General features: G+C 36.2%; 1 protein-coding gene across 1 annotated transcript in view; it reads left to right on the top strand.

Moving 5' to 3' along the window:
• LRRIQ1 (leucine rich repeats and IQ motif containing 1) overlaps positions 1-13,770 on the top strand; it is a 183,989-nt gene that overhangs the window by 87,534 nt on the left and 82,685 nt on the right. The window contains exon 17 of the mRNA XM_043446604.1: positions 6,170-6,289. Within this exon, the coding sequence (XP_043302539.1) occupies positions 6,170-6,289 (120 nt within the window). The remainder of the gene's footprint in view (positions 1-6,169; positions 6,290-13,770) is intronic.

Genomic DNA, 13,770 nt, shown 5'->3' with positions numbered 1-13,770 from the left:
TCACCTAGAGCCAGACATCCTGGAATGTGAAGTCAAGTGGGCCTTAGGAAGCATCACTATGAACAAAGCTAATGGAGGTGATGGAATTACACTTGAGCTATTTCAAATCCTGAAAGATGATGCTGTTACAGTGCTGTACTCAATATGCCTGCAAATTTGGAAAACCTACTAGTAGCCACAAGACTGGAAAAGGTCAGTTTTCATTCCAATCCCAAAGAAAGGCAATCCCAAAAAATGCTCAAACTACTGCACAATTACACTCATCTCACATGCTAGTGAAGTAAAGCTCAAAATTCTCCAAGCAAGGCTACAGCAATACATGAACCATGAACTTCCAGATGTTCAAGCTGGTTTTAGAAAAGGCAGAGGAACCAGAGATCAAATTGCCAACATCTGCTGGATCATCAAAAAAGCAAGAGAGTTCCAGAAAAACATCTAGTTCTGCTTTATTGACTATGCCAAAGCCTTTGACTGTGTGAATCACAACAAACCGTGGAAAATTCTGAAAGAGATGGGAATACCAGACCACCTGACCTGCCTCCTGAGAAACCTGTATGCAGGTCAGGAAGCAACAGTTAGAACTGGACATGGAACAACAGAAGAATGTGAAAATCTGCTAAAATAATTGTTGTGTGTGTGCTCAGTCACTAAGTTGTGTCTGACTCTTTGCGACCCCATAGACTGTGGTCCACTAGGCTCCTCTATCCATGGGATTCTGCAGGCAAAAATACTGGAGTGGGTTGCCATTTCCTCCTCCAGGGGATCTTCCCGACCCAGGGATGGAATCTGCCTCTCCTGCATCTCTTACATTGGTAGGTTGATTCTTTACCACTGAGCCACGTGGGAAGCCCATCTTAATTGGTAAAGTCTTTTAAACACTCGTTTAAGTTAAAAATTCAGAATTCACCAAGACCAGATTTCAAAATGAAGTTCAATCTGTTCACTTTCATCCTTTATTTATTCACTCATCAAATAATTTTTAGAACATACGGTTGTCAAGCATTGTTTTTGGTTTAAGAAATACAACTAGGAACAAGGCATACAAGATCTCTTTCCTCTTAGAGTTTGTGTCCTGGTGGAAAAGGACAACAAATTAAATATATAAAATAAAGGCTGGAAATGTGGTACTGCACCTAAATTGAATTCTAGTAACTAAAAAATATAATGTTTCCCTTTATTCACTCATTTAGTAAATATTATTTGGCACAAAAATTTTACTAGCTTATATCCTGCTAGGATGTGCAGATAAGTAAGATAAGTGTATTAGACAGTGACAAGTACTAAGGGGAAAATAAACCAGGGAAGCAAGATAGGAGTTTCTAAGGAAAATTAATCATTTTAGACAGAATAGATGTGGAAGACCAGAAAAGGGGACAGTGCAGCAAGAGATAAACCATTAGGTATGTTGGGGAAGAATATTTCAGGCAGAGAAACATCAGATTCAAAGGCATTGTTTTAGGAGCATACTCACAGTGTTTATAGAGCAGGAGGAAGCACTGTGAGTGCAGAGGGGTGAAGGGAGAAGAGCAGGGCTTATAAATTGTAAATCATTGTAAAGACTTTGGCTTTTACTCTGTATGACATGGGAAGGTATTACAGGAATCTGAGCAGAGGACCCACATGACCAAAGTTACTTAGGTTGTGATAATACTGTAGGAAGGCTATGGTAGAAGCAGTGAAATCAGGAAGCTATTGCAGTAATCCAAATAGTAGATGATGGCGGCATGGGCCAGAGCAGTGCAGAAGTAGTGAGAAAGTCGCATTCCAGAATATATGTTGATTTATACTGAGGGCATATATATATATATACTTTGAAGGTAGACTTAGTGATATTAGTATGTGGGGATGTGATTTTGGAAGACAGGGAGGAGTTAAGAGATGCCTAGAAGGTATTGGCATAAGCAACTGGAAAAAATAGCCTTATAACTAAGTTGCTGGTTTTCATTATTAAAGGCATAGTTTTTCAAGAGAATTGTCTTTGCTATAGTACTAATGAATACATTTAGTATTTTGGTTGACTTAATTTTTCTGGGCTGCATTCCTCAGGGCAGTGCATAGACAAAGCTCTTGCTGATGCCTGAATGGCTTGGGAGGGGAGGGAGTGCAATGGATTCAAGGAAACTCTGAAGGGAAGAAACCAACCTCAGTTATGGTCTCAGAATATTGTTCTGTTGCATGAGGAATGAAAATATCATGCAGTTCAAACTTCCTCCTCTCATCAGTGGATGAGCAATACATTTTTCAACATTGATGATGAATGTTTGCTTCATTCTCTTCAATAAAGTAAAGTTCATTATTTGATGAAACAGTCTAGCTCAGTGACTATATCTGTTGAATATCCTTGTGTTAAGTTTGTGTCTGTAACAAAAGTAAGCGTAATTCAGTCTTTCTTTGCAACTTAGAATAAGTCTCTCCTGATTTATATCATGGCACTTAAAATCATTGAAGTCAACTCAGCTTCGTTTTCTTTTCTCCTCAGTACAATCATCTAGTTTCTTAAACTATTCATCTTAAAAATATGAATTCTAGACTGTCTAGCCATCCTGCAGAGCAGAATATGATATAGTAGAAAGAGCCTGGCCTTTAAATGCAAAATGAAGATTCATGAAGGATGTGGTGGAGACTGCTCTCTGCTCACCAGAACCCAAGTTCTCCTCTTCGTCCTAGCATACAGCCAGCCTAGGTATTCTAGCTTCCCTTGTACTTTTTAGTATGGTCCTTTTTTTCTGTAGCTCAGACTGTAAAGAGTCTGCCTGCAATGAAGGAGACCCGGTTAGATCCCTGGGTTGAAAAGATCCCCAGGAGAAGAGAATGGCTACCCACTCCAGTATTCTTGCCTAGAGAATCCCATGGACAAAGGAGCCTGGTGGGCCCCAGTCCATGGGGTCTCAAAGAGTTGGACATGACTGAGTGACTATCACTCACAAAGAAGAAAAAGGTGTCAGGTATATCTAATATAGATAGGACTCTGGCCAGGGAATTGATTTGAATGTGTGAGAAAGAAAGTTTAATTTATCATACTTGATTGACTAGGGGAAAAAAATGGAAACCTTGACATGAATAAGTAAGTTAGAAGAAGAATCTGAACACTGATTACACATTTATATTACCTTTATTTCCCATGGCTTGGACTTGAATTTCTGACCCTCCACTGATGCAGGAGGGAGGTATCTCTCTGTGTCACCCCAGAAAAATACAGTGTGTATAATACAGTTTAGAGCTCTGCAGAAGTCCTATCCCTGATAAGTTAGGCTGGATCCACTGTGAAACATGATGAATCAGTCCTTTCACTCTTGTCACTGAAGGTCTGTATTAAAGAATTCCTGTTATAGTCTCTTTTCCCTAAAACTGCACCTAATCTTGGTATCTTAATGGTATAAGGAAAAAGGGGATGTTGAGGAGAGATAATTGAAGAAGAGAAGATGATGTAACAACAAAAAAAGATAATCCAGGGAAAGAAGGCATGTTTCCCTAATGCTCTTTACTTTGTTAGCACAAGATCAGAAGAAGGGATATGAAGGATACCTCCCTACTGGGGTACCTCCCTAGCAGGAAGAAATCACAGGCCCATTTGCCATGTTGAGGCAAAGCATTTTGAAAGGTAGCTAGCAACCAAGAGAGCATAAATGCCAGATAAAAGAATCATAAAAGAGGAGTTTTAAAAATCCCCAAATGAAGGGTTCTGTTGCCTGAATGTTTATGTTCTCCACGATATTCCTAAGTTGAAACTTTATCTCCATTGTGTTGATATTTGGAGATGGAGTCTTTTGGAAGTGAATATGTCATAATGGTGGAGCCCCCATGAATGGGATTAGTGCCCTTATAGAGGAGAGCCCAGAGAGCTGTCTAGCACCTACTACCATGTGAGGACACAGTGTGAACTAAGAAACTTGGTCTCACCAGACAATAAATCTGTCAGTGCCTTAGACTCCTAGCCTCCTCTAGAATTAGGAGAAATACACATTTGTTGCGTAAGTCACCAAGTCTATGGCACTTTCCTTACTGAAGCTCAAACAGACTTAAACAAGAGGGAGAAAGGAAAAACAGTTTGTTTTCCTTTAAGGTAGCTAGATTGCCTATGTCAATCACCCACAGTACATGACATACCCAGGTCTATAATAACAACCCAGCTGCATGAGACTAAAAACGAGGGCAGAGAGCTGATGGTACTCTCCACATGGTAAATTAAAGTGAGCAGGTCCACTTTCTTAGGCAATACTTTTAAGCATGTTCCTCATCACACAAAGATACCCTCTCTTCTGTTTCTACCATTCAGTGTTGTTCAAGTTCTTGATTCATATTGAGATCTTTTCCACGTGAAAGAGTTTTGAACTCTCTTGAGAGGTTATAGTTTATTCATAGCAAGTTAAAAAGTATTGGAATATTATTTCTATACCAAAATTCATCTTTAGAGGCAAAATAATAAAAATTTAGTTAATTATACATTTTAAACTTTATGTGATGTTTAATATCACACTTTTCTTATTTGATAAACTAAGTAAATAGAATTTTTATAAACAAGGGGGAAAAGAAATTGGGAAAATAATATTTAGTGAGAGCCTAGTATGTGACAATCATGTATTCATCACTGTGTATAAATGTATATACATTTATCCCACATCCTTCCTTGTCATTGAGTCTCTGCCAGAGGCAACTAATGATGGCTGACTCCCTTGCCATAGTCTGTTTTTTTCTCATTTATTCAGTCCTGTTTCTACTATGTAAGTGCATGTGTGTGTACAAATACACACACACGCACACATGCATACACCCTTGGCCAGCTAGAAATGGGGCATCTTACATGATTGGTTGGGGAAGTAGGTTTGGCTATCTCTTATTGATCCACTTGGTCCTGAGATAGAAATAGTAACAAAAATAGGGAAGCTGGCAGTCATTGACCAAGTCTTAACCATTCTTGGCTAATTGTTGTGGAGATTTGACCTACTAGGCTGGTTGTTGTAGAGATTGTGTGTTACTTCTATTGTCACATATGTTCTGGCAATTATCTGTTTGTATATTCCTCTTCTCAATATATATATTTCACAGAATAGCAACACCAGTATTATTGCTAACAATATGATTACTAAAATATGTTTAAGGTAACTTTTGTAATTAAATTTACCTTTTGATTGCATTTCACTAGGAGTATAGCCAAATAAATCTATTTCAGAGTCACTTTAAATAACTTCTGTGTGGTTATGCCCATAGCATAAAATCTCTTTATATATTTTTTCAGAAGTTTCTTTTATTTCATATTTATTTGTTACAATTTTCTTAAGCATGTGCACAATTCCAAATTCAAATCTAAGCAAAGTGTATATTCAGAGATATCTGGCTTCTATTTCTATATCTTCCCCTCTGTTTTCTATATCTATAGGTAATAATTTTTGAAATTAATTTTGTACTTTATGCTTTCACTTTATAAATATTAGAAATGACATATTTAAATATATAAAGTTATATAATATATGTTTGTTATATATTTATATGGGTTTTCATAGACAAATGAAGGCATGCAATACTCACTTATCTCTACCTGTGTTTTACACTTACTGTATGTCCTGGAGCTTAGCAGTGTATAAAGATACTAATTTTTTAAAAGCTCTAGTGTTCTTGGAGTTAAATTTAGGAAAGCTCCAAGATTCCTCCATGGTTATTGAGGAATCTTAATGTTTTTAATTCTATTTTCATGTGCTTGGTTTATTTAAAGATGAAATTAGTTAATTGCTATGGGCCAGGATACCAAGTCTCTAATAGGGCCACTTATAAATGTTGAAGTTTTCTTTAATGCATGTTAGTTTATTTTATACATAATCATTTGAAAATTAACAGAATTGGTTTTCCTCTGTATCTCTTTCTTCTTAATTTAGAATGGGTCCTGGAGGGATTGTCAGATAATTGATTGGTTGACCTACATGTGCAGTTGAGGGAGTTTTAAAGATTCTTTTCTGCTTACTACAAGGAAGTCCCCTGAGATTCAGAACTTTAGACACAAGCAGTCATTTAATTTATCTTGCAGTTTTAAATGTCACATAAAGTTCAAAAAACAGATTATCGAGCCATTAAACTAAGGTCTAAGATGTTTTATCTTCCTAATGGGATAACACAGAGAATCTGGTTTAGAGTTTGATCTATAACCCTGTATAACATGCTTTAAATTTTTGTTTAGGCGGTTTGGAAGGGCTTTCTTTTGCGAAAGAAACTGACAACAGCTCTAGAGTCTATTAAGAATGAAGAATCTGAAGAAGAATATGAAGAAATAGATTTAGAAGATTTTACATTTGATGAAGTAAGTGCTAGCTACAACATATGGATATTGGTCTTAAAATATTGGTCTTTTGGAGCTAAACCAGGTTCTAAGGTTTTCATCTTGTTAACACTCTGTTATGGATTTTTTTTTAATAGCACTTGAAAAATTATGCTTCTAATTTTTTAACATCTTCATTTAGGATACAAGCTTGTATAGTGTGTAAATGTGATCATAGAATATTTACAAGAATTCTTGTATATTCTTCAACCTGATTTATACAATCAGGTTGTATATTCTTCATTAAATTATTATTCATTAATAATTCTTCATTTATTAATTTAATAATTCATCAATTATTCTTCATTAAATATAACTGAGCTTATTTATGCCCTGTTCAACAACTATAGTTATTTATTGCCTAGCAAAATGAGAACAACCTCCTTAAATTGTTTTTCAAGGGTTCAATAATCAGGCAGCAAACTCTGCAGACATATTTACTTCTTCCCATCCATGGCGTCCACATACTCTAATCACACTGAGCACCCTCTTATCATACAGAGCACTTACCTTTTACATCCTTAGTCTTGCTCATTCCGTTTCCTCTTTTCTATACAGTCAAACTTACATATTTACCACTCAGATTAAGGTAGAGAACATATGACTATACCCAGAAGACTTCCTTGTGCTTCCATAGTAGTCATACCCCCATCATCATAGATGAGTTTTGCCTATTTCTGGGCTTCCAATAAGTAGAATCATCCAGTATTTACTCTTTTTTCACATAATATTATGTTTGTGAAACTCACCTATGTGGATGAGTATAGTTGCATATATACCATTCTTTTGAATATAGAATATACTACTTTTAATCTATTATTGAATATACCAATTTTTAAAAGTCTATATACTGTTGATGGATTATTTGTTACTGAGTTATTTCTAGTGTTGCCTATATGACTAAAGACACTACGAACATTCTTGTACATGCTTTTTGATGTGCATATTCACCTTTCTTTTGAGAACTGAATTTCTGAGTCATATAATTTACCTGTGTTTAGTAGCTAGTGTCTAACAGCATCTTAAGGTGATTGTATTAATTTACAGTCCTATCAGCAGAATATAAAAATTTCAGAGGAGCTTTATCCTCACCAAAACTTTGTATTTTCATGTCATTTTCTACCAATCCAGTAGGTTTGTAGTGGTATCTAGTTGTTTTAATTTGCATTTCTCTCATAACTAATAATGTTAAATACCATTTCATTTGCTTATTGGCCTTTGGATATCTACTTTTTCGACATGATCAAGTGTTTGTGTGCATTTTTCAGTTGGGTTGTACATCTTTTTTCTTATTGACTTGTAGGGGTGCTTTTTATAATCTGAATACTATTCTGTTTTCTCTTGCAAAAATATTCTCTAAATTCTGGGATTTCCCTTTTTTTCTCTCTTTGTGGTTTATTTTGATGAACAGAATGTTTCTATTTTAAATTAAAAACAAAAGATTTTTGTTTTCATGACATATAAGAAATCTTTGCTTACTCAGCTCACTAAGATATTCTAGAAACTTTAATATCTTAACTTTCAGCATTTAAATCTGTGGTGCATCTTGAATTAAATTTTGCCTGCAGAGTGAGTAGGGGGTCAAATTCTCCTCCAAAGATACACATTTGATTGTCTCATTGACCCACAGCTATTGGTTGTATAGACCATACTTTTTATAATGGATTACTGTTGGATTACAATGGATTACTGCATTATTTAAATTTAGGAAACTCTGCATGGGTTCTCTTAATTTTTCTTGTCATTCTGTTATAGTTTATCCTTATATTAATACTCTAACTACTACATAATTTATGATAAATTTTATTATCTAGTCTTAAAAGAGCTCCAACTTTGTTGTTGTTCTTCAAGAAACATCTACTCTGATACTTTTGATCCATTTCATTTATGTACAGATTTTGGAATGATCCTAATTTGCACAATAACTGTTTGAATTTTCTCTGAGATTGTAATAAATCTATAAGTCAATTTGGAAGAACTGATTTTTTTTAGAATATTGCATTTTTACATTCATGAACACAGAATAATTCATCACTTATTTAACTTAAAATCTCTACCCACTATACTCTCTATTTTCTTCATAGTGTTCTTATACATTTTTCATTAAATTTACTCCTAGATATTTGACATTTTCTGATATTATTTTGTTTTTGTATACCAACCTTATATCCAGCCACTTTCTGAAATCTCTTACTTATCTCTCAAGTCTTTTGAATATTCTGTACCCATAATCATATCACCTGAGAATAATGCCAGTTTTCTTCTTTTTTTTTCTAATTCTTATGTCTTTTGTTTATTTTTCTTGCTCTATTGTCCTGACTAGTACCTTCAGTACAATGTTAAATAGTGGTGATTTTAGAAGTCATCTTTTGCTAGTTCCTGATCTCAGAGTAAAAACTTCCACTACAAAGTCAGACATTTAATATAGATTTCTTTTAGAAACTCTATATTTGACTGAGTTAACCTCCTTAGCATCTTCTTACCTTTCCAAGAAGTTAATGTATGATGATGATGTTGATGATTCTATACATGATTTGGATTTTATCAAATACTTTGTATGCTTATGACATTGATTTTCAAGCATTAAACCATGTATTCCTAGAACAAATTGACTTAGCTTTAATGTATTATAATTTTATATACCACTAAATTTGTTCTGCTAATATTTTTTTTTAGGATTTTTGCCTTGGTATTCAAGAATAAGCTATGCCTGTAAATCTTTCTTGTAGAATTCTGTTCAGATTTTGATGTCAACATTGTGTCGACCTTTATATTTGATTAGGAAATGTTTCCTATGTTTCTGTTTTCTGGAAGAGTTTGGTTTTCTGGAAGATGTAAGATTGATGTTATTTGTTTCTTAAAAATGTGTCTTAGCACATAATCTTTTGGGGATAATGTTCCAGATATACTTGAAAGTGCATTTTCAGGTGTTATGGCTACTAAAACCTCAGTTACTTCGTTTGATAGTTGTATTTTAAAAAATCTTTATTTTTAGTGATTTGGAGAGGTTTCTATCAGTTATTGACAAGAATGCTAGAATCTCTTATTATGATTGTGTGTGTGTGTTTCCTGCTCAGTCATAGCCTACTCTTGGCTACCCCATGGACTGTTGCCCACAAGGTCACGCTGTCTATGAGACTTGCCAGGCAAGAATACTGGAGTGATTTGCCATTTCCTATTCCAGGGGGTCTTCCCAATCTAAGGATCAAACATGGGTGGGTTTCTTTAAATCAGTTTTTAGTTCTGTCAAACTTGGCCTCATAGTTTGAGGATATGTATTAGAGCATATGCATTTAGAACAGTTAAGTCATTATATAATTAACCCTTTTAAAATAATAAAATTTCACTCTTTAACTCTAGTTTCCCTCTTTACATATTGAAAATGGTTATAAAATTTTTTATAAGAAAAAATTAAGAGAGCACAGAATCTGATTTTACGATCAGAGAAGGCCTGCATAAGGTGAAATATTTTGATAGAGATGTGAAAATAAAGTGAAGGGATAGCCATCAGGTAATACTATACATGGCTAAGTGGTATGGAATTGAAAAAAGCAGGGATTTTTTAGTATACTAAACGAACTCAAAATTCACAAGAAGTAGAACTGATTAGTGGGCTTCCTTGGTAGCTCAGCTGGTTAAGAATCCACCTGCAATGCAGAAAACCCCCGTTCAATTCCTGGGTCAGGAAGATCCCCTGGAGAAGGGATAGGCTACCCACTCCAGTATTCATGAGCTTCCCTGATGGCTCAGCTGGTAAAGAATCTGCTTGCAATGGGGGAGACCTGGGTTCAGTTCCTGGGTTTGGAAGATCCCCTGGAGGAAGACATGGCAACCCACTCCTGTATTCTTGCTTGGAGAATCCCCATGGACAGAGGAGCCTGGCAGGCTACTCTCATGGGATCGCAAAGAGTCGGACATGACTGAGCGACTAAACACAACACAGCACAGTACTGATGAGTAGTGGAGAATAACCTGAGACCAGGAAGAAACATACAAATGATCGGGGAACAGTCCACATAAAGCCCACAATATGATTTCAAGAACTTTGAATTTTTTTCAAATGTGATAGAAAATTTTTACTGGGTTTTGAGCAAAGGAGTTAAATGTATTATTTGTTTTAAATGGATAAATTTGTTTCTAATACAGAGATTATAGTTTAGGGGACTAAGAATTAAAGCTAAATATGAATTATGAAGGCATTGTTACTTTTCTTTCCTTTGATAGTTTTCACTGTTTTTTTTTTAATTGCCATCACTTAATTTTCAAATAATCTTAGCAACTTCAGATGACATAATCAAATTACCAAAGTGTCACTGCTTTCTGTGTGTTCTTTCTTTCTTTTACATTCCTATTTACAAATGCAAGGCTTATCTAACCAGTACTTCCTTTTCATCTTATTTAGGTCATAACAGTAGTTCCTTTGGATTAAGTTTAATACTCCTCTTTAAGATATCTGCAAAAGAGTTGTAGTCATCTATTCAAACTTATTTTTCACTCCCAGCCAACAAATACTGAACGCTTACAGTATGGTGGGCACCGTGCTTGATTCCAGCATATGTACACAGACAGATATAACATGGTCCCTAGTCTAGGAGAGATCAGAAATATATTTGAATTTTACAGGGAATTACAATTGCTATAAAAGAAGTGAATATAAAACTGTCTTAAAAAAAAAAAAAAAACTGTCTTGATAAATTTGCCTCAAACAAAAAGTCTGGATCAGTCTGCCATGAAGTTTTTATATTGGTTTGTTGCCTGTTTGAAATGTGTTGGCATTTAACAAATGGTTAACCAAGGGGGCACTGATAACCAAGAATCAATTTATTTGGGTTTCTATTAAGCATGTGTGTGTGAATGCTCAGTCGTGTCCAACTCTTTGTGACCCCATGGACTGAAGCATGCTAGGCTCCTCTGTGCATGGAATTTTCCAGGCAGGAATACTGGAGTGGGTTACAATTTCCTACTCCAGGGGATCCTCCTGACCCAGGAATTGAACCCATGTCTCCTACATTGGCAGGAGAGTCCTTTCCACTAGTGCCACCTGGGAAGCCCATCAGTTCAGTTCAGTTGCTCAGTGACCCCATGGACTGCAGCATGCCAGACATCCCTGTCCATCACCAACTCCCGGAGCTTGCTCAAACTCACATCCATCGAGTCAGTGATGCCATCCAGCCATCTCATCCTCTAGTTGTCCCCTTCTCCTCCTGCCTTCAATCTTTCCAAGAATCAGGGTCTTTTCAAATGAGTCAGGTGGCCAAAGTATTGGAGCTTCAGTTTCATCATTAGTAATGCCAATGAATATTCAAAATTGATTTCCTTTAGAATTGACTAGTTGGGTCTCCTTACATAAAGCCCATAGTTTGCCTTAAATTTTTAAATGCAGAGAAGTGAGGGATCTGAGATTTTATCCTGCATGCAATCTAACAGGGTAGGCTGCCACACTTTCAAGGATGCTGGCAGAAGAAATGAGACATTTATTACTTGTCATGCAGCAGAAATGTCATGCTCGTATCTATTTCCCTTTGCCCTCAAGTTCCATAGAGAAGAATTCCCCCTTGGGAACTGGAAGGCGTAGGAAACCCTACATTTTAAAAGGACTGCTAAAAAATTGCTCGATTTATGCTCCAGAGGAAGTCATTATTTTCTTATACCAGAACGCAAAGTTTGCCTTCTGCACCTCAAGAAAACACCCAGAAACTATATTTTCCAAGTCTGTTAGCTATAATATATTAACATTATTGGAAAGATAGTCCAGAACAAAAGATGTCTTAAGTCACACAGAAGTGTTAGAGATGTAAAGAAAGCTGTCTGTCAACAATATGTACCCCTAGTATGTATATGGAAGATTTTCTCACACATAGCCACTCCAGTGGCCACTGTGAATAATCTGACAGGGGCTAGGACAAAATTCATTAGGCTATCCTCATGATACGTTTAATGAAGATTACCAAGCTTCATTAAAGGTTACCTAGTTGTGGATATGACTCTTGATGAAAGTAAAGTCCAGTGCTATAAAGAGCAATATTGCATAGGAACCTGGAATAGGTCCATGAATCAAGGCAAAATGGAAGTGGTCAAACAGGAGATGGCAAGAGTGACCATCAACATTTTAGGAATCAGTAAACTAAAATGGACTGGAATGGGTGAATTTAACTCAGATGACCTTTATATCTACTACTGTGGGAAAGAATCCCTTAGAAGAAATAGAGTAGCCATCATAGTCAACAAAAGAGTCCAAAATGCAATACTCTGATGCAATTTCAAAAACAACAGAATGATCTCTGTTCATTTCCAAGGCAAACCATTCAATATCACAGTAATCCAAGTCTATGTCCCAAACAGTAATGCTGAAGAAGCTGAAGTTGAACGGTTCTATGAAGACCTACAAGACCTTCTAGAACTAACACCCACAAAAGATGTCCTTTTCATTATAGGGGACCACAGTGCAAAAGTAGGAAGTCAAGAAACACCTGGAAGAACAGGCAAATTTGGCCTTGGAGTACAGAATGCAACAGGGTAGAGGCTAATAGAGTTTTGCCAAGAGAACACACTGGTCATAGCAAACACCTTCTTCCAACAACACAAGAGAAGACTCTACACATGGACATCACCAGATGGTCAACACTGAAATCAGACTGATTATATTCTTTGCAGCCAAAGATGGAGAAGCTCTATACAATCAGCAAAAGCAAGACCAGAAGCTGACTGTGGCTCAGACCATGAACTCCTTATTGCCAAATTCAGACTTAAATTGAAGACAGTGGGGAAAACCACTAGACCATCAGGTATGACCTAAATCAAATCCCTTATGACTATACAGTGGAAGTGACAAATAGATTTAAGGGACTAGATCTGATAGACAGAGTGCCTGATGAACTATGGACGGAGGTTCGTGACATTGTACAGGAGACAGGGAGCAAGACCATCCCCAAGAAAAAGAAAAGCAAAATGGCTGTCTGAGGAGGCCTTACAAATATCTGTGAAAAGAAGAGAAGCGAAAAGCAAAGGAGAAAAGGAAAGATATTCCCATTTGGATGCAGAGTTCCAAAGAATAGCAAGGAGAGATAAGAAAGCCTTCCTCAGTGATCAGTGCAAAGAAATAGAGGAAAACAATAGGATGGGAAAGACTAAAGATCTCTTCCAGAAAATTAGAGATACCAAGGGAACATTCCATGCAGAGATGAGCTCAGTAAAGGACAGAAATGGTATGGACCTAACAGAAGCAGAAGATATTAAGAAGAGGTGGCAAGAATACACAGAAGATCTGTACAAAAAAGATCTTCACGATCCAGATAATCATGATGGTGTGATCACTCACCTAGAGCCAGACATCCTGGAATGTGAAGTCAAGTGGGCCTTAGGAAGCATCACTATGAACAAAGCTAATGGAGGTGATGGAATTACACTTGAGCTATTTCAAATCCTGAAAGATGATGCTGTTACAGTGCTGTACTCAATATGCC

Source organism: Cervus canadensis, chromosome 25, assembly GCF_019320065.1.
Source record: "Cervus canadensis isolate Bull #8, Minnesota chromosome 25, ASM1932006v1, whole genome shotgun sequence".
In the NCBI taxonomy this organism is placed as follows: Eukaryota; Metazoa; Chordata; class Mammalia; order Artiodactyla; family Cervidae; genus Cervus; species Cervus canadensis.
The sequence above is the reverse complement of the archived record's forward strand: the minus strand, read 5'-3'. Positions and strand labels throughout refer to the sequence as shown.